Source organism: Catharus ustulatus, chromosome 2 (assembly GCF_009819885.2).
Source record: "Catharus ustulatus isolate bCatUst1 chromosome 2, bCatUst1.pri.v2, whole genome shotgun sequence".
Classification (NCBI taxonomy): domain Eukaryota; kingdom Metazoa; phylum Chordata; class Aves; order Passeriformes; family Turdidae; genus Catharus; species Catharus ustulatus.
The window spans coordinates 51,525,456-51,551,447 of NC_046222.1; the positions used below are offsets into that span (position 1 = coordinate 51,525,456).

Here is a 25,992-nt window from a genome sequence, read left to right on the forward strand (position 1 = left end):
CGAGCGGCCCCGGGGCAGGGGCTGAGCCGTGTGCCGGGGGTCACCTGCCGCCTGCACCCCCCGCCGCGGCCGGTCAACGCCCCTCGCCGCCCCGGCCCCGCCGAACACCGCCCTCGGCCGCCCGCAGCTCCGCGGCCCCCGCGCTCCGTCCCGCCACCCCTCCCTCGCTCGCTTCCTCCCCCGCCGCAGCACCGGCTCCCCCTCCGCCTCCCCGGCCCGGCCGGCGGCGCTACCCAGGATGCTCCGCGCCGGCGCAGGCGCGGCCGCTCAGGAAGAGGAAAATGGCATAAACAACCCCGAGCGCCGGGACCGCTGAGGAGGAGGAGGCGCCGCCGCCCCGGGCCGCGCGGCCCCTTTAAGAGGCGCGGAGTCGCCCCCTCCTCCTCCTCCTGCCCCTTCCGGAGCCGGACCCGGGGTGACGGCGGTCCCCGCGCCCCTTCCCCCTGCCCGCCCCCTTCCCCATGGTGCCGACCCCGGCGGCGGGGCGGTTGCCATGAACAGCAGCGGCCTGCCCTGCTCGTCGCCGTCGCCGGTGGTGGGGCCGCCGCCGGGGGTGGGGGTCGGCGTGGCGGGTCCGGCGGCCGGCGGGGCGGGGGCCGGCGGCGGCAGCGGGGCCGTGAAGCTGAAGTTCTGCCGCTACTACGCCAAGGACAAGACCTGCTTCTACGGCGAGGAGTGCCAGTTCCTGCATGAGGAGCCGGGCGCCGCCCCCGCCGGCCCGGGGCCCGCTGCACCCCCCCTCGGCGGGCTCCCGCTCGGCATCCCCCCGCCCGCCGCCGCCGCCGGACCGGGCTACTCGGCGCACGGGGCCAGCTCGGGCCCGGCGGCAGCGGTGGTGGGGCCTAAGAAAGCCGAGCTGGGGGCGGGAGGCGGCGGAGGCGGCGGCGGCGGGGGGCTGGATGGCCCGCGGCTGGCGAGTGAGTGCGGCGGGGCGGCCCGGGGGTGGGGGCGCTGCCGGGAGGGGGCGGCGGGCGGCGCGTTGTTCCTCATCCCCAGCACGCCGCGGTGCTGCCGGAGCAAATAACAGCAGCCGTGGTGGTGGCGGGGGACCCCCGGGCCGCCCGCCCGGCTGCGGCCGTCCCGGACGGGCGGACGGCGCTGTGCCGGCTGCCCGGAGGAGACCCGGCCCGTACCGGTGGGAAGGAGCGGGCAGGTGTTTGCGGGAAGGGGCTCCTCCTCTGTGGCTTTGGAGGGGCTCGCGGGCAGCTGTCCATCCGTCCCTCTAGCGCTAGGCTTGCTGCAGGTTCACAGGTACTCCCTGCCCGAAGTCAGGCCGGGAGTAGGGAGGTAGCGCTTTCCGGAACGGTACGCTTGGGTGGGCTCTTTAGAACAGCGTATATTGAGTGTCCGCTCTTGGAAGTTTTAAATGCTCTAGCTGAAATACAACGTTAAAAAAATTTGACAAATAACGATTCACCTCATCGTGAGAAAGAATTTCTTTACGTTGACGGTGGCAGAGCATTGGAACAGGCTGCCCAGTCTGGAAATATTCAAATCCCATCTGGACGGGTTTCGGTGTAACCTGCTGTAGGTGATCCTGCCTTGGCAGAGAGGTTGAGCTAGATAATACCCAGATCCCTTCCAGCCTTAATGTTACTGTGATTCTGTCATAGATGTCTATGTTATTTACTACTGTGAACAGAAATTGTTTCAAATTTTTTTTTTCTGAGGTTTTCTAGCCCTCACGTGCAGCCCGTTTTCAAATGGTGAGAGTTCAGATAGCATGTATGTCATGCAGAGCTGCACTGCTGGTCGGTTTTGCATCCTCCTGATGTGCAGGCCAATAGTTAGGTGGAGCTTGCAGTAAGCTGATTTTAATAACCATTTGTTTTGTAGGTGAAGCGGCATTTGACAGCCTAGGAAAACACACTCCTTCAGAAAAGCCGTGCCTCTTTACATGAGTATATTAAGCTTGGCTGCGTTACTGATTTTTGACACAAACCTGGCATTTATTTACATTAAATGCTTTAGCTACTAAATGGTCACCACTGTATTTTTTCTGAAATTAAGATGTGACCATGCTGAACATCCTGTATGTAGGGTTTTAGTGTTTGATAAATCTTTCAGGATCCTGCAATTGTTGTTTTGCCAGGTGTGGTGGGGTTGTGCTGATGAATATTAGCTCTGTAGTTGGTAGCTTCTCAGTGTCTTGCATTAACAATGCTGTCATGTCTTCCCTTTCAGGAGGAGACTTTTATAAACTACTGCATAAGGCTTTCTATCAAGTCTTCCAGATTTTTGTTAAACTTAAATTTTTGAGTTATATGAATGTTCTCTTGCCTTTTTTTTTTTGTAATTAAATATAAATATGTTGGAGGGATTCAGCAGCAATTAGTCAATCATTGTTAATTTTTCTTTTGGACGGAGTTTGGTGTGAAACGCACTTTTTCCCATGTGAAAGAAAATACGTGGGGGATTCAGACTTGGGGAGAGGATGCATAATTTAGTTTGCAGAAACAGTTTTGCCCAAGCCCCAAATCGAAGGCAGAAACCTTCAGGATTTGTGTGTTGTTAGGAGTTGGTACTGCTGAGCAGTTAAATTATTTGAAACATTTGCGTCTCTTGAATGTGCTTGGTGCAGTGGTACCAGTTGAGGAGCGAGGGCACCAAAAATGGAGAAGCCCACTATGATGCTGTCAGAGGTTGCCTGCTGGGAAGGCCACATCGCTTGTTGTAGGGGGCAGAAGCTTTGACTGGTAGAAAATCGTGAAGGACGCTAGCTAGGAAAAAGAGCCCAGAAACAAAGGAGAGGGAAATTTAATTTGAAAAACCAGGAAATGGGCCTAGTCTCACTTTTAACCTTCTTTGCTTTGGGATTCATTTGTGAAATTAAAAAAAAAAAAAAATTGTTCAAAATCTGAAGTTGATATGTATAGATACTGACAAGTATCTGACAAGTAATCTAAATTTTCCTTATCTTGCTGGTGGCCTGTGGTGTTAACAGTATGATTTCCAAGTGGATGGAATGAATGTTTGATTTCTGTGGATGTAGAATGTAAGACACAAAGTCATATTAAAAAAGTTCTGACGTTAAGAATATGAAATTGGGAATTGCCAAAAGTCACCTGTCTGTACAGTCACTGACAGTCTAATTCAGAAGTATTTGGTAGTCTTAATATGACTGTGGATGCCACCTTCTCTTTCTCCTTCCTCACTGGACTCCAGCCTCATTCAGTGCACAGAGCAGATAATGCTCATTGACTAATTAACTGGGTAGTCCTATTTATTATTAAAAGTGGGTCAGTGCCTCATTCTAACATGTGTGTTACTCTAATCCTGCTTTGAGTACAGGATTATTAATTTACTTATAGGTTTTTCTGTGATAATCACAGGGGCTCCCCAAATACCAACTTATTTTCATCACATGGGTGGTAGGAATGTTGAGTGATAAGGAGATGGTGAACAGTGAAAATGTAAGAAGTATTCCAGTGTGGAAGTATTTCAGTATTAGAGTATAAAGAGGAATGAGCAGCTGACATCCTCAGAGCTAACCAGGAGGAGTTTCTCAGGTGATGTGTGGTTAAGCTATTCTGTGCCCATGGATGTTTTGAGTGCTAACATCTGACAGAATTCCAGAAGTAATCAGATAGTCTTGGAAGAAATCTCTGCTTGAGATTATTAAGTACAAAAAATTCCCCGTCTCTGGATCAGACTCATCTTTCCCTACATATATATATTGCTGAAAGCTTGCTGGGAAATCCTTCTTTATCCTTGCCTCATACTTATGCTTTTGTCCACATAGCTACTGCTGTCCAATCTCAGAGATGAGGTAGCGGGCTTAATGTGGCTTTGGCTTGATGGTGTGGGTTTTTATGTTCCTGGGGAGCAAGACTGACCATGCCCGTGAGCCCCAACCACTCTCAGAAGACAGCACTGCTGCCCACTGCCCCCAGACTATTTGGAATGGAGCACGTGTTCAAAGCACCATTCCTGCTTCTTCCATCAGAGTTGAGTGCTCAGCATTCTTCACGGTTCACCTTCTGAGAATAAGGTGACCAGTTGACTGCATGCAGAATAGGGAATGTAGTTGATACTACCTAAAACTTTTTTTTAAAAGTTACTTTTACATAGAACTTCTGCGACCAAAAAAAAGGTGGAAGGGAAGAGAATGTATTTTCTTCAAATTTAGTAGCTGCTTAAATTTGCACATGGTGCTTTTCTAATAGATGTATGTCCCACATGTCAGAAGGCTGTAGGAGCAGAGGTGAGGAAGTGACTGGTGCTTGCTATTTAGGGGAAAGTATATGATTAATTAACAGGATTAAAAGGAGTAGCTGATGGATGGATGGGTAGAGGGCATGGTAACATAAAGAATTTGTCTTCTATATGTGCCCTCTGTTTTCTGTGGCACTTTGCAGCTTCAGTAAGCAGCAGACCAACAGTCTGCTTTGTTGCCTGCTGTGCGCTGGTTCCTAGGCCATCATCCCTTCTCAGTGCTGAGGGAAGGTCTAGAGGGAAGCGTTGTAGTATTAAAATGTATCATGCCTGTACCTAAGTCAGACAAGTTGCACAGACAGCTGCCATTGTATTTGTTAGCTCTCAGGTAGCTGAACAGGTGTAATATTCTTTTGCATGTTGACCTTGCACTACATATTGATAGATACAAGCTGAAGTATGGCTCCAAATGTTTGCTAATTTCTGCTTCGTTTTTGCTGTTAAGTTCATAATTGATACATAGTACTCACCCCTTTTTTCTGGCTTCTGATTCCTGTAGAACACTGTGGTGCTGAGCTGAGGAGTGCCTGGTGTGCTCTGGGCTCAGTGACAGCCGTGGAGCTGCCTGTCAGGAGCTGGCCACAGCAGGGGTGCTGCTGCTGGATGAGTTTCCAGTGTCAGAGCCTAACCCACCCTCTCACTGTGACATGTTTCCATTCTGGTCCTTTTGCAAAGCCCTCCTAGGAAATCTGTGGTTAGAAAACAGGCCTGTGTTTCTGCAAGGTGGCATTTTTCTATGGCTGCTGAAAACAGCCCATCTGTGAATAGACTTTATAGCCAGCCTGTGAGAAGGTGGAAAGGGACATTAAGACTTGGCATGTGTTGGGTTGGCCTAATAAAAGCATTATGTTTGTTTTCACAACCCTAATAAAAGCATTATTTCTGTTTTCACAACCAACCACCTGCATGTTGTATCTAGTCAGGGCAGTAGTGACCACTGCTGTAGCAATTGCATATGTAGTTGCTCCATGGTTAGTGAGCATTACAGTTTAGGTTTTGTGAAATCCCTAAAAATATGCTAGACTTGGAGTGGAAAGACATAGACATTAGTGAATTTTCTGCTTTTTAAAGGGTGTTTGGTTCTTTACCTGTACACTCCTTTTTAAACAAGTTGAAGCGACTGATACAGAAAAAATAGAAAGATAGCTATTCATCAAAACCATAAGTAATCTGTTGGATTACACTTCTTAATGCAGTGAAACTGGTCAGGGTTATTCTAAATGTGGATTTTTCTAATCTTTGGTAGCATTTCAGTATTTACAGATTTAAGTGTTTAGAAACAGTTATACGTAACTTAAATGTAGTTGCAGTATGTCACATACTCTTCATTTGTCGTGGGGCTTGTTTCTTCTCTACTTCTGAGGAGAAAATGCATATTATAGTAAAGGTGTATGGATGAAAGTTCTTTTTTCCAAACATGTTTGTACTTCCAGTGAGTGATGCTGTATTAGTTGTGTGCCTCAGTTTGCTTTCTTTTCTTTTGGAGATACCTCCCCCTTTAATTTTCATCATACCTTTTCCAGGAGTTGACAGATCATACAATTTTCTTCTTGTTTTGCTCTGAATCTTTTTAAGAAATGGGAAAACAATTCTTAGCATTTGGAGACTGAGAGAACTGAGAATTGACGAGTAAAACCAATAACCAGTTACAGAAGCATTAGAGGAAATTAAAATTACTGAGTTCACTTAATCACTTTTTGTTTCATATGTCAGCTCCAGAAATCAGGCGATTAGACATGGGTTTGCTTTTTGCTTTTATGTGTTTCATATGGAAATAACAGAATCACATAATATTCTGAGTTGGAAGGGACCCACAAGGATCATTGAGTCCAACTGTCAAGTGAATGACTTGTAGGAGGAAAATTATTCAGGGGAGAAAAGGAACAAGAAAAGGAAAAATTTCTCCATCTGCATTTGGGACTTTAAAGGGCAGTGGAACTTAAAAAATTACATTGTTAATTTGCTTTGATTTTTATCTGCTTATATACCTCATGGGTTTCTCTTATTGTATAGGAAATCATTTAGAGTCCAAATATTTCACATGAATTGTGGATATCTGAGGAGTATTGGTAATTGTTTCTGGTAGAACCCACCTTATGTTGGGTACTGAAGAATACTGTAGCACTACTACTCTTGTCATTGTTTTCCTGCTTCAAAGGCAAACATGAAAAGGAGTGTGAGTGTGGGGATGGTTGTGTCAAGCTCTCTGCTATATCAATAATTGGAAGCTTGTTTTCCAAGATTGAAGATGTCCCTGTTTAATTTCTATCTAGCAGGTATTAGAAATGGATTTTTTTAGGTAGGAGTGGGCCTTCAGGAATGATTTGAATGTCCAGAAAATAGTGACTCTGAGGATTAGCTCAGAAAAGTTTCCATATGTAAGGAACCAGCTAGAAGCAAATTTAGACTGCTGTGGGAAGAGTGGGCAACTGGTAAGTGAGGCCAGGGTGATAGATGCAAGCATTTCTGTAGAACCTCCAAAGCAGAAAAAATAATCTTGACTGTGAGGCAGCTGATGAAGAGGGGTCAGTGCAGGGATTTAGCTAGTAAGCTGATGTGGCTGAAGTTTTCCTGATTTGTTGCTTTCTAGTAAAGATGTAATGCTTTACGCTACCAGAAAAATGGTGTGGTGAATCACTGTGTGTGGCCATGAGGATTGGACATGAGTTGAAGCTGATCATGCTTTTATGTGTGTGTAGGCTTCATGAGTCTTTCAGTAGTTAAAAAGTTCTAATTATGTAATTGTCTTGTTTGATCCTCAGATATTTTGTACTTAAAACTCACTAGTATTTTTTAATTTGTTTTTTAGCAGCCTTTTACTCCTCACCTTTTTTAAATTTGAGAACAGAGATTTAGAAACAAAGCACAGATTTATATAAAAGTGAGAGCAGAGACCTGCATTATACAAGTTGTTGTCAAGTTGGTCATACAATGTGTGATTCCTGCAGTTTATGGTAGTCTCTCAGCTTCAGTTTGTCTGCTGCTGAGGCAAATGGCAGGAATTTTCTTTTATTTATTTTGTTTTTTGTGCATTCTATCTGACTACTGTGAAAAATACCCTTATGTTCTCTTTAGGTTATCTGCACATGCTTCATGCAATTATTTTTATAAAAAGTTGAGTTTTAGTTGGAGGCTGTTAAAACAAAAACTTGTTTGAAAAAATTGATGCAGTTTATTATTGAATAGTTCAGTGCAATGTTTTAGGAATTGTAGAAGATCTTGGAGAGGGTTAATTCTGAAAGCTATGGTATTAAGTAATTGTGTCACTTTAAATTGCTGTTTCTGATAACAGAATAGTTCTGATTACTCTTTTGAGAAAGTATCAACTTTAATTTGTATTATCACTGTGCTTTTGGACTTGGTCCATGACAGGGAGTCCAGCTGCTCTAGACTCTGTAACAAGACTTTTATATAGCAGAGGATGGCACCTATGCTGTTTTTCTGTCTTCATCAGATGCTTCTATGATATGTGAGGTATATTTAAAAAAGACAGCCCAGCCCTTTAGTATTATGGTAAAGATAGCTGTTTTCCTTTGCTTGCCCAAGAATATCTCCTCGTGTTGTGGGAGTGTTTGTAAATAAGGCAGCATTTCCCAAACTGTTTTGCTTCCTGTCTGCCTTTCAGCCAACTTGGTTCATTTGTGCTGTCTGCCCTCCAACTGCACTCTGTCACAGTGTCCTAACCCAGGCGTGTGCTTTTATTTTTGCCTCTCATGCCTGGAAGCGTCATTCATTTTCTTTGTCTGGTGCCTCTATTTCAGAGATTCCTGGTCTGTGTTTCAAAAACATTGCATTAAATGTGAGAGGCATAAAACCAGCAGAGAATGCAATTTCCCTAGCAAGTTACAAGTAGCAGCACTGTAGCGAAAATAACACTGAGGTGTACAAGTGAGGTTAGCACCACCAGCACAGGATTTCCTGGTGTACAGAAATGTACATGTCAGTACAAAAATGAAAACAAGTGTAAGCTCCTATGACACCTTGGTGCTGCTTCTGGATGACTAAAAAGACATAAATCTTAAATTGACTTACTTAGATAAGCTTTGTATAAAAGTTCTATTGTTTTTATCTCAATATTAGGATAGCTATCTCTGTAAATATCTCTGGAGATATAGTGCTGTAGTTTTACTGCTTTATATCTAGCTGACATAACACCTTGTCTTAGGATGCACATGTATGCAATGAACCTGTGATTCAGTTTACTGTCGTGTGTAAAAGTGCATTGTGGCTGTTCTGAGAGTTTAAATCTAGATTGCTGATAAACTTTTTACCTAGTCTGAAAATAGTTGTACATTTGGGAAAAAATAATAGCAAAATGAATTATTTCAATGCATGTTTTATTACCTTTTCAGAAGTCTTTAAAGTATTGTTTTGAAAATTGTCAGCTAAATCTGTTGTGGCCTTGGTTTAGCCTATTCACTTTGGGAGTAACATATCACATTACTGGAAAGGATCCTTTTTTATATTAAGAACAGTATGTGAGATCATCAATGCTGATATTGGGTTCATAAATGAAGTAGTCTAGGATAATGCAGTATTTGTTTACTGGTTAGTGAAATCATGGAACAAAAATACCAAAAAATCTTTTTGGATAATATTAATGTCTGATAGTGTTGTTGTTAGACAAGACAAGCATTAAACTAAAATTCACTGAAATCGACCCATTGAGTTAAAGCATATGTGCTGTGTTCATGGCAGTACTACTCAAGCACTTAAGCTGTGATGAGATACTTTGTTTCTGAAAAATGTCATTGTAATAAGTAACTCCATTGTAATAAGGAAAAAGTAACTCTTTCTTTCTTAATTCCTCTTCTGTGTCTGCATCTGGCGGGAAGCCTACTTTCTGCTAAAATTCTGTGGGAGAGAAATTATATAAGAAGATATTTATTTTTAATTGCAGTTGTCACATTAAGCTGCAGTGTTATTCACCAAGCAAGCAATGTATTAGATAACATGTGTATAAAAAGTAGAAAACTTTGTCTTAATTTCTCAAGGTGTTCTATTTAATTTCTTTCCAGAATTACCAGGATGTGCCTTCTGTCTTGAGTTTTGATGGAGTTTAGAAATTTGTTCTGTTTTCACACAGGTGCTTACATAACACGTTAGCCTTTTTTTCCCTCTGGATTCTGTGTTGTTTGCTCACACACCTGTCTTTACTCAGACCTGCCTGGTCAGCCTTTCTGCTTCAACAAGGAAGTTGTTGCTTCTCTCCAAGAAGAACCTGTTGAAAATATGTAAAGCTTCAATGCATGGGTAGTGCTGTTGCAAAACAGAAAGGCTTATTCCTTTAACAAAAGTAGCTAATTCAGGATTTTCCTAAAATTGCCTAAACTTACCTAAAATTGTGATCAGTGTCTTAAAAGAGAAAAGGCAGACATCAGAAGTTCATTGGTATTTTAATAGCATGGTGTATGGGACGTTTTGAAGTGTTTGCTCGCAGTTATTCTATCGGAAAGATTTGGATGTATAAACCAAATGCAGGGACTGATGTGAATTAGTAAACACATAAGAATAAAAACTTTGAGGACTAAGGGTTTTTTTTTTCCCCAGCCTTGGCTTCAACTTTTTAAATACCACACTGCTTGTGTGGTAAAGTGTGTCCACTTCTGCAGACCTTCCATGGGTTGCTTATAATAAATAAATTTTCTAAGCTAGTGTGGTCTTCAAGAAGCAAGTGAGAATTTCTGATTTGCTAAATGTTTGGCAGAAGGAGGAGAAGGTTGTCTACTTCTCATAGACGAGACCGGGTGGCAAATACAGTAAAAATGCTTTGGCTGTTGAGGTATTCGCTGGGCTATCAGCATTGTAAAAGCTGGAGTACACAAATGGAGTATGAATTGAACACTTACTTTTTCACTCTATAAGTAATGCAAGAATTACTTTTTTCATCTTTTCTGCAAGCTTAATTTTCTTTCGAATTGTTATAGGGAAGTTGGTTTAAGGAAGCTATTGAATTTTCTTATGAAGGCAGTAGTTATACTTGCCACTTCTAGAGCATTCTCTTCTAAATCTGAGCTACTGCCAAGTAATCTGTCCTCTGCTCCCATAAGTGTACTTTTGACAGTTTTCTTTTGATTGTGCCTCTGGAATATGCTTTTTTGTGCTCTGGGTCCCTCTGTTAGCAGTGTGTTTCGAGACTGTTTGGAAGAGAACAATAACAATCCTTGGTGTTGAAAGCCATTCTGAAATTGCTGTGGTACCAGTGGAAATGAGCACTGTGGAGGTGGGTCAGCACTGGAGTACAGCAATTTGTTGGAGTGGCACAAGGAGGCAAATTGGTATGGCCAAACCATAGCACTTCAGTACAGAGATGGTCTTCCTGCACCTAGATAAAAGAAAATGTTCTCCAGCAGCTTCTGCTGTTTGAAGTACCCAGTTAGATATCACTATGCTGATAGCCTAAACTGTAGCTTTGAGCAGCTTTAAGTGCCTTGGATATGTTTGCATAGCAAATACCAGCAGTAGAAAGGCTGCAGTGTCAAAGATCCCAGCAGCATACTCAGCCTTGCTTAGCTCTGGGGTTGCTGCCCAAAGCCTGCTCCTCCCTACAGCTTGACCTGCCTGGCACTGAGTGTGTTTCAGCCAGAACAGGAGCAGAGCACCTGGTGCTGTATCTGTGCCCTGGCAAGGTTACTGTGACAGGTTCAAGTGCTTTGTTTGGATACTGGGTGACTGAACTGTACCACCTGTCTGGAGTTACTCCAGGCCATCTCTGGGGTTTCTCAGTGTGGGAAAACTTGCAAGTTTTCATTTGCTTCTTCCCAGTTTGAAGGATTTTGTGTATTAAATGTATTTGTTCAAGGAAGAAATGCAGGTACCTGGATTCTCATGGTGACTCTAGCATAGTGAGGAGCAGTGGGAGAAGCATGAAGAACAGTCTTTCTTAATTCTTCAACAGAACCTGAAGGATTTGGAAAACTGATGGTGTCATCTGGAGGAATATTGTGCTAGTTTGTTAAAAATTGGATAGACTCTATAATTTCTGGCAAAAGCATAAGATGAAGTACCAGGTAATTTTGCTTAATGCTGAAATTTTATAGTGTACCTTGAAATAACAATTGTTCCTGGTCAGTCAAGATGTAGCATAAAAACAGCAGTAATTTTTGATAATAGCTGAAGTATAGGCAGATAAAGCTGTATAAGAAATGTATTTTTAGAATAAATAAAAAACCACTTAAAACATTGAATAATTTACAGGCAAACTGGACTGAAACTGCTTACAATTAGACATGAGTTTGCTGTATTTTTTGTTTTCTTGTTTGAATAAGTCCTGGTATTTCTCATGATGCCAGAAAACCCTGTGTAAGATGCTGACCTTCACAGTGTAAGTTAGAGACTGACTGTAACAGGAAGGCTGAGACAATAATTGGCACTACTGCAGACGTGACTATTTTCCATAGTACAGTCGTTGAACTGTAAAATACATTTCCTAGGCTTCTGAATGTGACTTTGCTAAATGAAGGCAAAGAGGAACAGTCATTTAAAAGATGAATCAAAAACCTTTTTTAGGGCTGTAGGAAGAGGACTTCTGAAGTTTCTTTGTGACTACTTACTTAAAATTATGAAGGAGGAGCTAGAGCATGGACAGTTAAGAGTTTTATTTTCCTATTCTCTTAGCTAACTTTAAAAATTTTTGTAAAAGTAGCAATTCATTAATAATTAGCATCTTTAAAGTTTAAGTGTTTCCTTCAAACCTACAGAATATGCAAAATAATGTTCTAGATTTGGCAGCAAAATATTTTTCCCTTGCAAAACTGATGTTTATTGCTACTGAGATATTCTATTTGGCCTCTCAGATACAGTTCTCCATTTGAACTGGTGTTGGTGTTACCCCCAGTGGGCTGATTCATGCAGCTCCAGTCTCAGGGGAGTGCAGCTGGGCAGTGTTTCCTTCTGTCTGTGGTGTGCGTGCTCCTTGTCATCCTCCTCTTCCAGCCCTTCCTGTGGTTATGTATGACTGTACTTCTTTTGCTGTTTCCTGTGCCTAACACATGAAAATGGCTCACCAGGTTATGCAGTCTGTTTTGGAGGGAAAATTCCCGTTCTGATAAAAATGGAGGGTTTATAATATGTATCCTTTAGCTGGGCCACTAAGTTACATTTTATTTCCTTTGAGGATTAGGATCAGGAAGTTGTTTCCGGGTGTCACCACCTGGCTGCGAGTCCTCCCAGAAGTTCAAGTTGGATAGTTTGGTACAGGATGTTCCTCTGAGTTGGATGTGTGCCTTCCTACCTTGAAGCTACCCATTACTCATGCCTGTTGGCTTGCAGTGGCCTGGCCATACTGATTAGTGTCTTTATAATTTACTGTGGGTGCTTTTACAGAAGGTTCATTTGAACTGCAGCTTGTATACCATTGTAAATGCTTGTTTTTTCCCTGTCGAAGTAATACCTGCTTGAGAGTTTTGGGTTAATTATGACAGCTTATTGTTGTTCTTTTTAGTTTTAAAGTATTGAATTAATTTGTTTGTGGTTAAAGTCTTGTTTGTCGAGGCCCTTGTTTCTGGGCGTGATGAATTTCTTCTTGCATCCTTCACACTTACTTTCAATCGGAAGGATTTTTTTGGCTACATTTCAGGAAATTGTTGCCACTTTACAAAGAATGTGATAATGAAAATTGTCTTGAACAATTAAGGAAGCATTAAAAGTGTTTGTGTTTTCTGTGAAAGAGTTTGAGATATTTTTAAGTGCGCATTTTCTGTGTTACCCTTTAAAGGAACCAGTGCATCCAGTTCAAAACTCTACGTAACACATATTTCCAAGAAGGGCATGCAAGAATATGGGTCTCCATAAAATAAGCTTACCTTCTAGGTTTATTAATTGATTTATTTTCTTTTTTGATGTCATTATCGTTCTCATTATTCTTGTTTTAAAGTTCAGACTCGTCATTGTTTCTTTCTGCGTTTGTGCTGTAACTTCATGCTACAAATGCTCTCATTTAGTGACTCCCTCCATTAACTTCCTTTTTCATGGTATGCACTGTTATGCTTTTGGTTGTTTTGTTGAGAAGACAGTAATACCATATTTTATTTCCCTGCCAAAAGAAAAATAAATATATATATAATAGATACTAGTGAATAAACCTATGGTTAAGCAGTCTTTTTCTGATTTTTCTTTTTTTTTTCTTTTTGTTTCTTTTCAGTTCCTGGAATGGATGGTGGTGGGTTAGCTGATGCTAATCTAACAGATTCGTTCTTTAGCACCAGCTTCATTGGCGTTAATGGATTTGGAAGTCCTGCTGAAACGAAGTATCCCATGATGCAGGTAATAGCAGTGATTTGTATAATGTTTCATTTGTTCCAGATGGTATTACACCAAAAAGGGAAAACTGCTCTAGAGGCAGGACAAATGGAGCCTTCTGGAATGTGTTATCTTGTATGATACACAGAGTATATACTCAATTTAATCTTGCAAATGGAAATGAAACAGTATCATTCCTTTAAAATTAATCTGTTTTTATTTGCGCTTACCTGAACTGTTGTGCTGAGCTTTGCTGCATCCATTAACTCTGTGTTAGGTTTCTTTTCTGAGTGTGACTTTTTAGATTTCTTTTTAGGCTCATAGCTTTTGATAGCCTTCCACTGAACATATAAAAATCAAGTTTTGAAACTTTTCGAAGATCAAAAGTTGCTGAAGGAAAATGTGAACTGTCAGACCTGAAATTACTGGGCAAAAATTTCAGAATTTGTCAACTCAGACTCTGGTGGTGGTGGTATGTTGAATTCATACTTAAATCTTCTGAAATGTTTCCTTGTATTTATAGTGTTCTGTAGAGGTTGGCATAGGAACTCCCATGAGGAGGAACATATTGTGTAGGTAGTATTCTGCAAAATTTCAACAAGTCTGTTGTATTTAAAACGTAAGTGAGTATCTACTGAATTAACACTTGAAGGGCTGTAACAACTGCCTCAAAGTGTTATGCATTTTAAAAGAAACAGAGTCTGTCCCTGAAAGAAGATGGTTTGTCCTGTATTAAACAAAGCAACTTCAGGTAAATGAGAGAGAGCACAAGTCAAGTAGTTCACACTGAGTCCTGACAACAACTCTCTTCTTTTATATCGAGGAAACTCTCCTTATGAGGTTACTTTGATCACAATTGTGGCTGTATTATGGATTGAAAAATAACTCAGCAAAAGGTGGGAATTCATTAGGTGTGTTCTTTTTGTCTTTTGTTTGGTTGTTTTTTTACTGTATGTTTTCAAGAAGACTGAATTTTCTTATTTGACGGAATTGCAGAAGTATGGAAATGTTTTCTTGATAATTAAGCATGATTTAAAAAGAAAAATTTTAACCTCTGATCCGAAATTGTACTATTGAAGCTGGCAGTTACGAATTTTTGTGTAACTGAGGTCCTGCAATTTTAACACAAATTCATTGTATTCTGTATCCTGAAACTGTATTCTACAGAAACACTGGTGTCTTTCTAAACACCGTTTTTTAATTATAACTGTTTCTTCTGGAAAGACAGAAAATAAGGCATGCATCTAACATGAATGCTATTAGGATTTTAAAATACTTTACTAATGCCTGAGATTGAAGTCAAGGCATTATTGTTTCTTTTTGAGAAGAAATCAGTGTGCCTCTTGTGCATTGGAGGATAAGGAAAATTACTACAGAAGAAAGGTTTTGTTGATGTTGAGAATGTGCGCAGAGGCATCAAACTACAGTTTGGAAAGCGTTCCTGTATTGATTTCTTTCCTTTGATTCCTGTAATTTAAATTCTTGTTTGCATAGGTAAAGCTGGTAATGCTGTCTGTTCTGATTGTGTGTCAACTTCTAGGTTAAGTCCATAGTGACAAAGTTTAGCCACTTGGAATGAGATTTTCTGTGTCAGTCAACCCTTTGGAGAACAAGGCAAGGGAGAAATTTTAGTGGGTTTGACTTTAAATAACACTAGTCCTTTATGGTTTGGAATAGAGACTTTGATAGATTAGTTATTCTGTCAAGGATGTGTACCTTTTGCTTGTTTTCTCTGAAAATGTGCACAGATTTTGTTGCTTTATTAAACCTTTGCGGACCTGGTTTATATGGACCCACTGGAGACTTCCTAGATGTTAAATAATTTCCCAAAGATGTAATCTGCACTGGCATGTTCTAGCTTGAGTACATTTTTGCAGTTCAGCTCTGGCATAATCTAGGCCTTGCCTGAACTCAGAGCAGGAATACTGATCAGCTTCATTTCCCTCTTTCCTTTTCTTCCACTTCAGACTGAAACAGCATGGAAGTGGATCTATATTTAATGAAAGAGCTGTATCTGTGTTAATTGGAGCAGAGGAGTTGGTAGGGGAAAAGAAACTTATGCTTTGGGCTTAGAGAAGCTGAGCTGAAAACAAGTAAAGAAGCCAGGGAAGATCGAGCAAAGGGACTGAAGCAGAGAGGAGACCATGGTAGGACACTCACAGAACAGGGACTGGAATGGTACGAATGCAATATACAGAAACAAAAAACAAGTTTTCATAATGTAAAGGTGGGACAAAGTAGGAGAGAACAAATCCATGTTCCTATTTCTCTCCAGGTTCTCGAATCAATCTAAAGATAGAAAAAATTTAGTGTATTGCCATCAATGAAACATCAGATGTCTTTGGTAAAATATTTCATTAACTCTGCTTTGCTTTTGCAGATGGAAACATCAGTTCCATCTGAGTTACTTTGTCATCTCTGGTGAATCTGTGTAGTTCACAAATGGATGCATCAGCGATGCAATATGAGGCAAGCTTTTCAGCTTATTTTTGAAACTGGGAAATTGCACGAACATGCAAATAAATACACTGGTAGAAAAACATTAGTAAGATGCAGCAAAATATTAGGAAATGGTAAGTTTAGGTTACCTGTGCAGCCTTGAGGTTATATTTAGAGTTGTATTTCTCGTGATGTGGTGTATTTTTTTTAGTGGGGAAATTTTTTATCAGAATACAAGATGTGTGGCACATCCATGTGTATTGAGCATTGATTAAATGTTCATTATATGGCTCTGTGCTTTATTCCTGCATGCTGTTTGCATTCTTGTGAAGACTCTAAGCTGGTAGTGCACTTTTGAGTGCCATTACAATTATTCCGTCAAACTTTGTGCAGTGCTTTCTGTATGAAACAAGAAAGTAGCCTACATTTTATAGATGCATGGGATGGAAAAGGATGGCAATTAAATAAACAGTGGTGCAACAGTGCTGGCAAACAGGAGGCCTGAGTTTTTGAAACTAATCTTTAGAATTGGAAGGTGAAGAAGGAATTAATGACCACCAATAAAATACTTGGTTTAAGTTGCTTAACTGGCCTCACTCTAGCAAAGATAGTAAAAAAGTCAGTTTCTTCAGGACATTACTCATTTCTGTTACCTGAAATAATCCTTCTACTGTCTGTGTTTTATTCGCTACATACCTCTCAACATAATCATCAGGTGTTCAATTGATGAGTCTTGTCTATTCCTATCTAATCTCAGAGTGTGTTAGTCATGTGCAGTAGATAAAACAGAGATTTGTTGAAAAGAGTATGTGGTGGGGTATATTTGGGTTATCATAATGCATATGTAATGGAACCAGACTGCATCAAGCAAAGCTATGTCCAAATTTGCAAGTACCAGATTTTTGTGTGCAGTGCCTGGTCTCTAAGACTCAGTATTAAGTAAGCAGCAAAAAGGTGGAAAGTGGATTATGTCATGATGAATTGGGAGTGGATGTGCTACTTTGACCATGAATAATGTAGATGAATAGTTGTCAACATTTCTGTAGAATGGCTATTTCTGACTTCCAGATTTCATTTATATCTGTGGAAGAATATTTCACGAGATCTTGAACATATCTTTGGGCTTAGATTAATGATGAAGATGCAGTGAATGGCAATGCTCACTTTGCAGTGGGGAGAACAGAGTAAAAGTGCTTGGTACGGTTCAGAAGAAGCAGGATTTTTGAAGTGGCCATGGCTGTAATTCTTCCTTTTTCTTCCTTCCTTTGCCTCACCCTTCCACTCCTCCTACTTAAAAGGCATTTGTGGTTGGCCAACCTTCCATTGTCCCCCCACCATCATCTTCTGTTGTTACTAACTTAGTCTCCTATTGACTAATAGTCTTCTGTCCTCACTGGTTTGTGTTTTTCCGTAAGACTGTTTGGTTTCATGTGTCTCTTCTTCCTGAATCTGCATATGCTTTCACTATATCCTATATTACTATGTATATATACACCATACATATATAGTGTATATAATATACTCTATTAACAGTTTTGTTTTCTATCTTATCAAAGCACTCTTCTTCTGTTTTCTCCTTCTCTAAGTAATACTAATTGACTGCAGAGCAGACCAGTGCAGCACATGGCCCACAGGCTGCATGCTGTCCTTGAAACTCTTTTTTTTCTTTTTGGTGTAGCAGCAGCTGCCAAGAGACAGAGGTGTGGTTCAAAAAACAACTGACTGCTTTTGGCTTTCCCAGCAGTGAAGAGACAGGAGCTGGCTGGCTGGGATGCCTCTAATGCTTGGCTGTTTGCTCAGTTGGTCTGTGTATGCCACTTGGTTGGCTGGTGTCACTGTTCCTCTGGCATTAGTGCTGCCCTTTGACTAACTTGTGGCTTGACCAAAGATGCAGGTGGTGTGGAAAGAAGCTTTAATAATATTATGCTGGGCTGCTCAAAGGGATGAGGCAGGATGAGGCAGAGAAGTATCTTGATGTTAAAACTTTTAACATACTAGAATTGAGCAGCTTGGTTGTAAGAGCATAAAACAGTAGAAGGTGCCATCATCCATGTTGCTTCACAGACATGTGGTTTTCTTTATTTTGATGCGATGAGATTTATAACTACATGGATTCTATTGGACTACAGGTTATGTAGAAAGGAAGAATCTTAATTTCTCAGTACATCACCTTAGTTGAAATAAGGGAGCAACTGTCTTCAGCATTAAAATTGGCAAGGTCAAGCAATGGAGAAGAATTGGTTTTGCTTGCTTTCACCATGCAAATGTTGGTGTACTAAGCATTCTTGAATAACTTGAGAAGTAGCAACCATGCTCTCTTCAAAGCCTTGCAGCTGAATAAACGCAGACTTTTGTTGCCATTGCTGCATCTGCCAACAGTCAAGTAATAAAACTCTCCTTATAGCACAGAAGCTTGTAAATGTCTTCAGTTTTTAACTGTTGGGAACTGAGTGGGGCTACAGATGTACTATTTTTAAATATTAAATTATGTGGTTATTTTCATAATGCTTTCTGAATAAATCCAGTTACTTTAGTTTCAGCAGCTGAGTAGGTTATTCTGTAGATGGTACCACATGTCCTGTCAGGTTTTGGATTGTTTAAAAAGAAAAGCGAAGCTATCATCCAGTCTAAGTCACGGAATCTGACAACTAAACCATGTCACAGCCAAACAAATTAATCTTTTGCAGAATGACTGTAGGTACTCCAGTCAATGTTATTCTAAAAATTGCAAAGAAATATTCTGAAATACAGTCCCAGTAAAACAGTAGTAAGATGAAGAGACTAGATTGTGACATAGATAAAAATATTTTGAGATTATATGCTTAGCACTGTGGAATGGCCATGAAGAAAATCCCTGCTTTCTGAGGTTTAGTGCAGGGAATTTAGAGGAAAAAAGGAATAAACATCATCCCCTATGTATTTTGGAGAAAAGAAATGGTGGTGAAAAAAAAGGAAAAAACAGTCACTTCAAGATAAGTCTTATAAGCTATGTAAAACTAGATCTAATTGTCTGCATCAAAGTTTTATTTGTGTTTTATCTTGATGAGAACTTTGTAATATACACTTGAGGGAGTTGAAAGTAAAGCAAACTTGCCTTAAGTGCAGCTATAATTTTGGGGTTTGTGACTGAATATTGAAGGGTGGAGTCAAGGTGGTGTGCTCCTTTTAGAAGGTGGGAATGTTTGTTGTAAAACTTCTCTTCTTAGTATACTGCATAGAGGAAGTGGGCTGCCTGAGGTAAAACATTGTTAAAAAGTCAAGGTTGGTGGTCCTTCCCTTCTGTCCAGCAGTGGTGAAGTCACACCTGGGGTACTGGGATTCTCATTACATGAGAGACAGGGGTGTACTTAAGAGAGTCCAGTGAGGGGTCACAAAGAGGATGTGGGTATTGGAGCATGCCTCCTGTGAGAAGCTGGAACAGAAACAACTTTAAATTCCTTTAAAGGGAGAGGGGCAGATGTATGTCAGCCATCCTAGTTGAATTTTGAGTACTGTTTAAAGAACCTCAGCAAATCACAGCAACAGGCAGGCAGAGAAAAGAAGTTTGTGGAACTGAGTGTTTTACTTGGTTATCACAAAGTTGTCTTTCTATGTTAGCTTCCATATGACAAAAGCCCTGATGTAGTAAAACAGTCTGAAACTCTCATACATGTGTGCTTACCTTCCCTGTCAGGCTTAATATTTAATTTTCTTCCGTATTAATGGTTGCTTTTGCCTTTCTGGAGCTTTCATCCCTTGGGCTTGAGGTGCTTAAAGTCTTCTTGAAACTGAGTTTGTATCGAAAACAGTTTGACATCATTGGAAGAGGTTGGGAAGTGTTATTTAAAATCCGAACTGTCTTCCAGAAAACACAAATAATAATCAGCACTTGGATGTTATTTTAATTTTTTTTTAACTTTCAAGACCTTTTAGGTTAAAATCAGATACAGGAGTAACCTTCATTAAGACTAAATACATTTGGGTGTGGTAGAAATCTTAATATTCAAACAGTTTAAAAAACCTTTACTAATTACATGCAGGTCTTCTATTAATAAGGTTAAGGTAAGAAGCTTGTGTATGTGTAATAAAAGTGAGCAAAATGAAAAATTCATGGATGTGGTGGATGTTTCTAACTATTAAAGATACAGGTTACAAGCAGTTGATATGGCAAGAGCTGCCCAAACTTTGGTTTTTTGGAATCCTCATGTGTGTAAGGTATGTTTGCACCTTGAATTGGAACTTGGCTTTGTAAAAGCACAGTTGATGCTCACAGATTTGGGTTGCACTCTGCTTTCAGAATCCAGAACAATATGCTCTGTTCCAGTCTGCCCTGCATGCACTGTATGTTCTCAGTGGTCATGTCAGCACTGGTTTTCATCATCTCAGGCTCCTGTTCACATTGAAAGTCTGTTGGTTGAATGTTTGACTCTTGTACCTGAGGATGGTGAATATTGATGGAATAAAAAACTTTGTTCTGTGTTTAACCTATATGCTTAACCAGCTTTGAGACCAGCATAATTCTGAATATCATATTTATTCTTGTTTCAACAAATCATTGCCTTTTGCATTACAATTATTATTAAATCTGGTATTATAAGTAGATGTTAATACTATTTTATCTACACCTGCACAAATCTTGTGCAAATGTGAAAGGATTGGTGTGGATGTCTCAAATGCAAAAAAGCCCATGCATAACAGGGATGTTTCTTAAATATTTGTGACAGAATATTAATCTTCTTTCCTTTGCTTAGGAAGGGAATATGGTGTATGATTACAGTAATTTCACGACCATAAGGCGCACCCCCCCGGGAGCCGGCACATTTTGCAACTTTGTAGATCAGATAAGGCGCACCGGACTATAAGGCGCACTTTTTTTTTTTTGCCGCGAAGATCTGTACCGCGCGCAACAAAGTAACGAATTAGTAACGAAAACCCACGATCGTGGAGTTTACTGACAGGGGCTCAATTTGGAAACATTTTTCACAGATCGGCGCCCCAGGCGCCCTCCCTGTGCAGTGGGCCCTGGCACTCCCGCCCGCCCGCAGTGCTGGCTGGCGCGGCTCGGCGCAGCCGCGGGGCTGCCTCCCCCTTGCGGTTTCGTTCTGCCGTGGTGCTGTTCCCCCTCATGGCTCCGTGAAGCTGCCGTGCTGTTCCCTCGCTCGGCTCAGCGCTCCTGCCATGCCGTCTGTCCCTCACTGGGGTCGGCACCACCACCATGCTGCCTGTCCCCTTGCTCAGCTCAGTGGCGCGGCCGCCCTGCCGCCCATCCCTCGCTCGGCTCGGCGGCGCCGCTGCCATACCACCCGTCCCTCGCTCGGCTTGGTGCTCCTGCTTGTGCCGCCTGTCCCTTGCTCGACTCGGTGGCACGACCGCCCTGCTGCCCGTCCCTCGCTCGGCTCGGCGGCGCCGCCACCATGCTGCCTGTCCCTCGCTCAGCTCAGTGGCGCGGCCGCCCTGCCGCCCATCGCTCGCTCGGCTCGGCGGCGCCGCTGCCATACCACCCGTCCCTCGCTCGGCTTGGTGCTCCTGCTTGTGCCGCCTGTCCCTTGCTCGACTCGGTGGCACGACCGCCCTGCTGCCCGTCCCTCGCTCGGCTCGGCGGCACCGCCACCATGCTGCCTGTCCCTCGCTCAGCTTGGTGCTCCTGCCGTGACGCCTGTGTCTCGCTCGGCTCGGCGGCGCCGCCGCCATGCTACCCGTCCCTCGCTCGGCTTGGTGCTCCTGCTGTGACACCCGTGTCTCGCTCGGCTTGGTGGCGCCGCCGCCATGCCGCCCGACCCTCGCTCGGCTTGGCACTCCTGCCGTGCTGCCCGTCTCGGCGGTGCGGCCACCATGCCACCCGTCCCTTGCTTCGACTCGGCGGCGCCGCCACCCTGCCGCCTGTCCCTCGCTCAGATCGGCTCCGCTGCCGTGCTGTTCCGCCTCGCGGTTCCGTTGTGGCACCATGCTGTTCCCCCTCGCGGCTCCGTGGAGCAGCCCTACCGCCCGTCCCTCGCTCGACTCGCCGGCACCAACTGCCCTGCCTCCCATCCCTCGCTCGGCTCGGCGCACTGCGGCCCCGTCGGCCCCTATCGGGCTGTGGCCCCGCTGCCTCCAGCACCGCAGCCCCGCTGGCCGCGCCTGCCCCTATCAGCTGTGGCGCCGCTGCCCCCAGCACTGCGGTCCCGTCGACCCCTATCGTGCTGTGGCCCCTCGGCTCAGGCCGCTGCGCACAACAAAGTAACAAAGTAGTAACGCCTCCCTGCCCGCGCTGCTCCCGGTGCCTGGGGCCGCCCCCTGCCTTCCAGCCCGCGCTGCTCCCTGTGCCTAGGACCACCTGGGGCCGCCCCCCGCCTTCCAGCCCGCGCTGCTCCCTGGGCCTAGGGCCGCCTGGGGCTGCCCTCTGCCTTCCTGCCTTTGCTGCTCCCCGTGCCTGGGGCTGCCTGGGGCCGCCCTCTGCCTTCCTGCCCGCGCTGCTCCCTGTGCCTGGGACTGCCCGCGGCTGCCCCACCATGGCTACTCGGTGCTCCCGCGGCGCCGCCCCCCCTCGTGACTCTCACTTCCGGGGTGGCAAATTTCGCAACTTTGTAGATCAGATAAGGCGCACTGGACTATAAGGCGCACTTCCGGGTTTAGGGAAAAATTTTAGTCATAAGGGTGCGCCTTATAGTCATGAAATTACTGTACTTGAGCTACTGTAATTCGGAAATGATCTTGATGTATTTTTATTATTATTTTGCTGATTGTGAGCAATAGGATGAGCATCCCTGAATTTGGGCAAAGTTTATCAATTCAGTGTGAGTCTCTCAAAGTGGTGCCTTGTTTTGTAAAAATAAGTCAATTTTGCTTCACTAGACCCAAGCTTTTTGTGTATAGAATTGTTTATCATTTCAGCAGTTAGTGATATTTATATTGCGTCAGGTCAGTATATTTAGGAGCAAGAGACAGGTAACATCAAAATAAGGAAAGAGTCCGTAGCAAACAGCTTGCTTGAAGTCTTGGAAAAGCTGAAGGTTTACTAGCTATTTACATGTTGTAAGCATTCCACTTAAAAGCTACTTTACATCATCTATTCTTTTAGATACAAATTTTAAAAGCAGCAACTCCTGGTAAAGTTCGTGGTGCTCTGAAAACTGCAAGCATTGAGAAACTTGAATTGCAGTAGATTTACTGTTCTACCATATTGGGTAGCACTCCTGCTCTATTGGTGGTCCTCTGTTCTTACCAAAATTACTTCAGAATATTGATCTCTGTGGTCAACAACTAGATGAAATGGCATTAAAGTATAACATAGTAAGCTTCCTGCCCTTTGCCACCAACATTGAGACTTGGTATGGAGAAAAATAACCGTAAAGAGCAACTCCAGTGACCAGTTCTGAGTCAGTCTGTGTCTAGACTACTAAATGAAACATGCCTGGAAACCTTCCTTGATGCTTAGGGCCAGCTGGCACAAAATGGCCTGTTTGTGCTGGTGTGTGCTCACCCACTAAAGCAGAGTCTGCATGCAAACTGTCGATTTGAAGCGTTCTCAAACCTTTTCACTGCTGAATAGTGCCTGGAAATTGGCTGGGAGACTCTGGGTTGATGTGGGCCAAAAGCATGCCAGGGAGTATTTTAACAAATTAGTGACTCTCTCTGTCTCAGTGATGAAGAACATTTCCTGACCTTGCCTTCCTTTTCTTCTCACACTTTTTCTTCCTGTTGGGAAGCTGGTGAAAGAAAATAATAAGCAGGAGTAAGAACAGATACTTTAAAACTTCTCTATCAAAGAAGCAGTAGCTCTTAGAGCAGCACTGCTTCATTTAGTCTAGTTTATTGCTAGTTGATATCTATAGAGGAATGTGGGAGAAGCAAGTGGAGCCTAGGAGGAATGTCAAAAGGGTTTCAGATGTCCTGCTGACTTGGAAGAATTGGATGCTTTGCTGAAAGGACTCAAAAGGTTCTTCTATTTTTGAAAAGAATCTATTAAATACTTAATTTATGTATTTTTCATTGGAGAAATTTCATGTTGTGGTGATAATATATTAAAGGGAGGAGTTGTTTCAGGAGTGGAGTGTGACACTGTTTTAAGGAGATAACTGATTGTTTTGTCTAATGTTTTCACAACACACAGGAAGAGAACCATACGTTTTGTATACCCTCCTTGTTTAGAAGAAGTTAATGAAGATAGTGTTTAATCTTAATGTACAGTAGTTTTTGGTTTGCATTTCTGTTGTGCAAAATGCTTCATTTTACTAAACATTTTTGTCAATTAAAGGTCTGTTGGCTTAGTGTATTTACTAAATGGGGAATGAACGCAAGTTTCATAGTCTGTCCTTAAAACTTTCTTAAGATCATCCCCAATGCCCTCACTTAATTTAGTAAGGCTTATTTTACATGTGTACTTTCACCTTTTATTTTTACAGAGGATGACAAATAGCAGCAGCTCCCCTAGCCTTCTTAATGACAGTGCCAAGCAGTATGCAGGCCATGGTAAGTATGTTTAAAGTAATACATATAAAAGTGTGTGTGAAAATTTGAGAGATTCACTTTCACAAAACTGAGGCTTAAGGGAGTGTTAGCTAGCTCCCTGATTTTGAGACACAGCAGAACTTTGTTTTTTAACAGTGGTCTAATAAACTCATAAATTTTTAACCTTCTCTTTGTTGTGGTGGAAAAACTAAAGTCATTATCAGTCTTGTCACTTCAAGTCAAATGTTAGTTTGGATATCTGCTGTAAAGCGCTGATAGCTTAAACGTTTATGTTGTTTCACTGATAGCTTAAACATTTTTGTTGCTTCACTTGAAGTGTCCCTTTTTATTATGCTTCTTGGGTAAGTTATTGTGTGGGATGAGTGTACAGGTGTTTTCTGTTAAATTTAGTGTGTGTGTATTTTGTGAAATGTCACTTAACTGGTGATTTTTAATAACTAATCAGTTTTGTCTTGTAAGCAGTACTTTGCCTCTTACAATTGCTTCCTTGCTATGGGAAGATGTTTTATATATATGGTTTTCAGCTGAAGAAAACGTCTTGATAGTGGAGACCTGTGTACTCTATAAATTATTGTTGAGAGTGTACTGAGCTTTGTAATGTGCTCTTCAGAATCACTGCAGATTATTTCAGCTGTAACTGTTAAAAATTAAGTTCTTTAAAGAAGAGGGTACTGCTCCCTTATGGCAAGGATGTACATTTAAAATAAATTTCTACTTTGAAAATTGCTGTGTAAAATTATGCTTGAACTCTATTTGCCTGTCTGACCCTGAAGCTAGTGCACTTATCAGGATTATTATTTTTTTAAAGCATGATGGTAACTACTATAAAATGAACTTGCTTGATAGTCAAAATTTGCGAGTTTTCTTGTTTTTTCTTCCTAGTTTATTTGCAGTTGGCTTTGAGACAACTCTACTTCTCTTGTCCCACTGAACAATTAGCTATTCAAGGCAGTGCAGGTCTCCAGTTTTAAATGCAGTCAGAGTTTGACTGTGACAGGCCAAATAGTAATGGTGGTGCATGTCAAGGAGAGAAACCATTTTAAATTTTGTCGTGTCTCAGATCCTTCCCCCTCTCTATTTCCAGTGCTGCCAAGCAGTGCTTCACTTGCAGAATTGTCCTTTTGGGGAATATTTATTGTTGAACAAATGCAAGATAAATTCTCTGTTAAGAATTTAATGTTGAAGAAAGTGTTTCATCAAAACACCAATGTTTACAACTAGCAGTCATCTGCTAATTTGACAGTTTTAGCAGTGTAGTTCAGAGTTTTGCATTGCATCTGTGAATGTTCTACAGTTTTTGATACTTCAGCTCTGAAAAAGATGAACGGGAACAAAGAAAAACCAATAAAAAGTTATTAATGGAATGTGGACTTCTGCTATCCTTGGTTCTGATTTAAACTTGATACGCAGAACAGTGACAGGACAAGCAAAATCCACATCATTAACACAGAAGATTGCTAACTTCAGGAAACCAGAGATCATAAAGTCATAGGACCTTTTATACAGGAAAAACCTTTTCAAGATAGTCCAACTGTTATCCAAGTGCATTGCTGAAACTTTGCCTCAGTACTACATTTACACAATGCCCCTAGGGATGGTGACTCATGCACTTGTCCTGGGCAACCTGTTCCAATGCTTGTCGAGCCTTTCTGAGGACCTTCTGGTGTA

At 42.2% G+C, this 25,992-nt stretch overlaps 1 protein-coding gene across 6 annotated transcripts in view; it reads left to right on the plus strand.

The window, feature by feature from the left end:
• The first annotated feature begins 267 nt into the window (after positions 1 to 267).
• Positions 268 to 25,992, plus strand: part of PAN3 (poly(A) specific ribonuclease subunit PAN3) — an 85,998-nt gene continuing 60,273 nt past the window's right edge. For 4 of the 6 annotated variants that reach the window (XM_033051101.2, XM_033051104.2, XM_033051102.2 and 1 more), the window contains exons 1-3: positions 269 to 917; positions 13,358 to 13,479; positions 24,258 to 24,324. In XM_033051101.2, the coding sequence (XP_032906992.1) occupies positions 494 to 917; positions 13,358 to 13,479; positions 24,258 to 24,324 (613 nt within the window). In that variant the 5' untranslated portion in view covers positions 269 to 493. Of the gene's footprint in view, positions 918 to 13,357; positions 13,480 to 24,257; positions 24,325 to 25,992 lie in introns of all 6 variants that reach the window. The other 2 variants (XR_004416970.2, XM_033051103.2) reach the window with 1 other exon arrangement.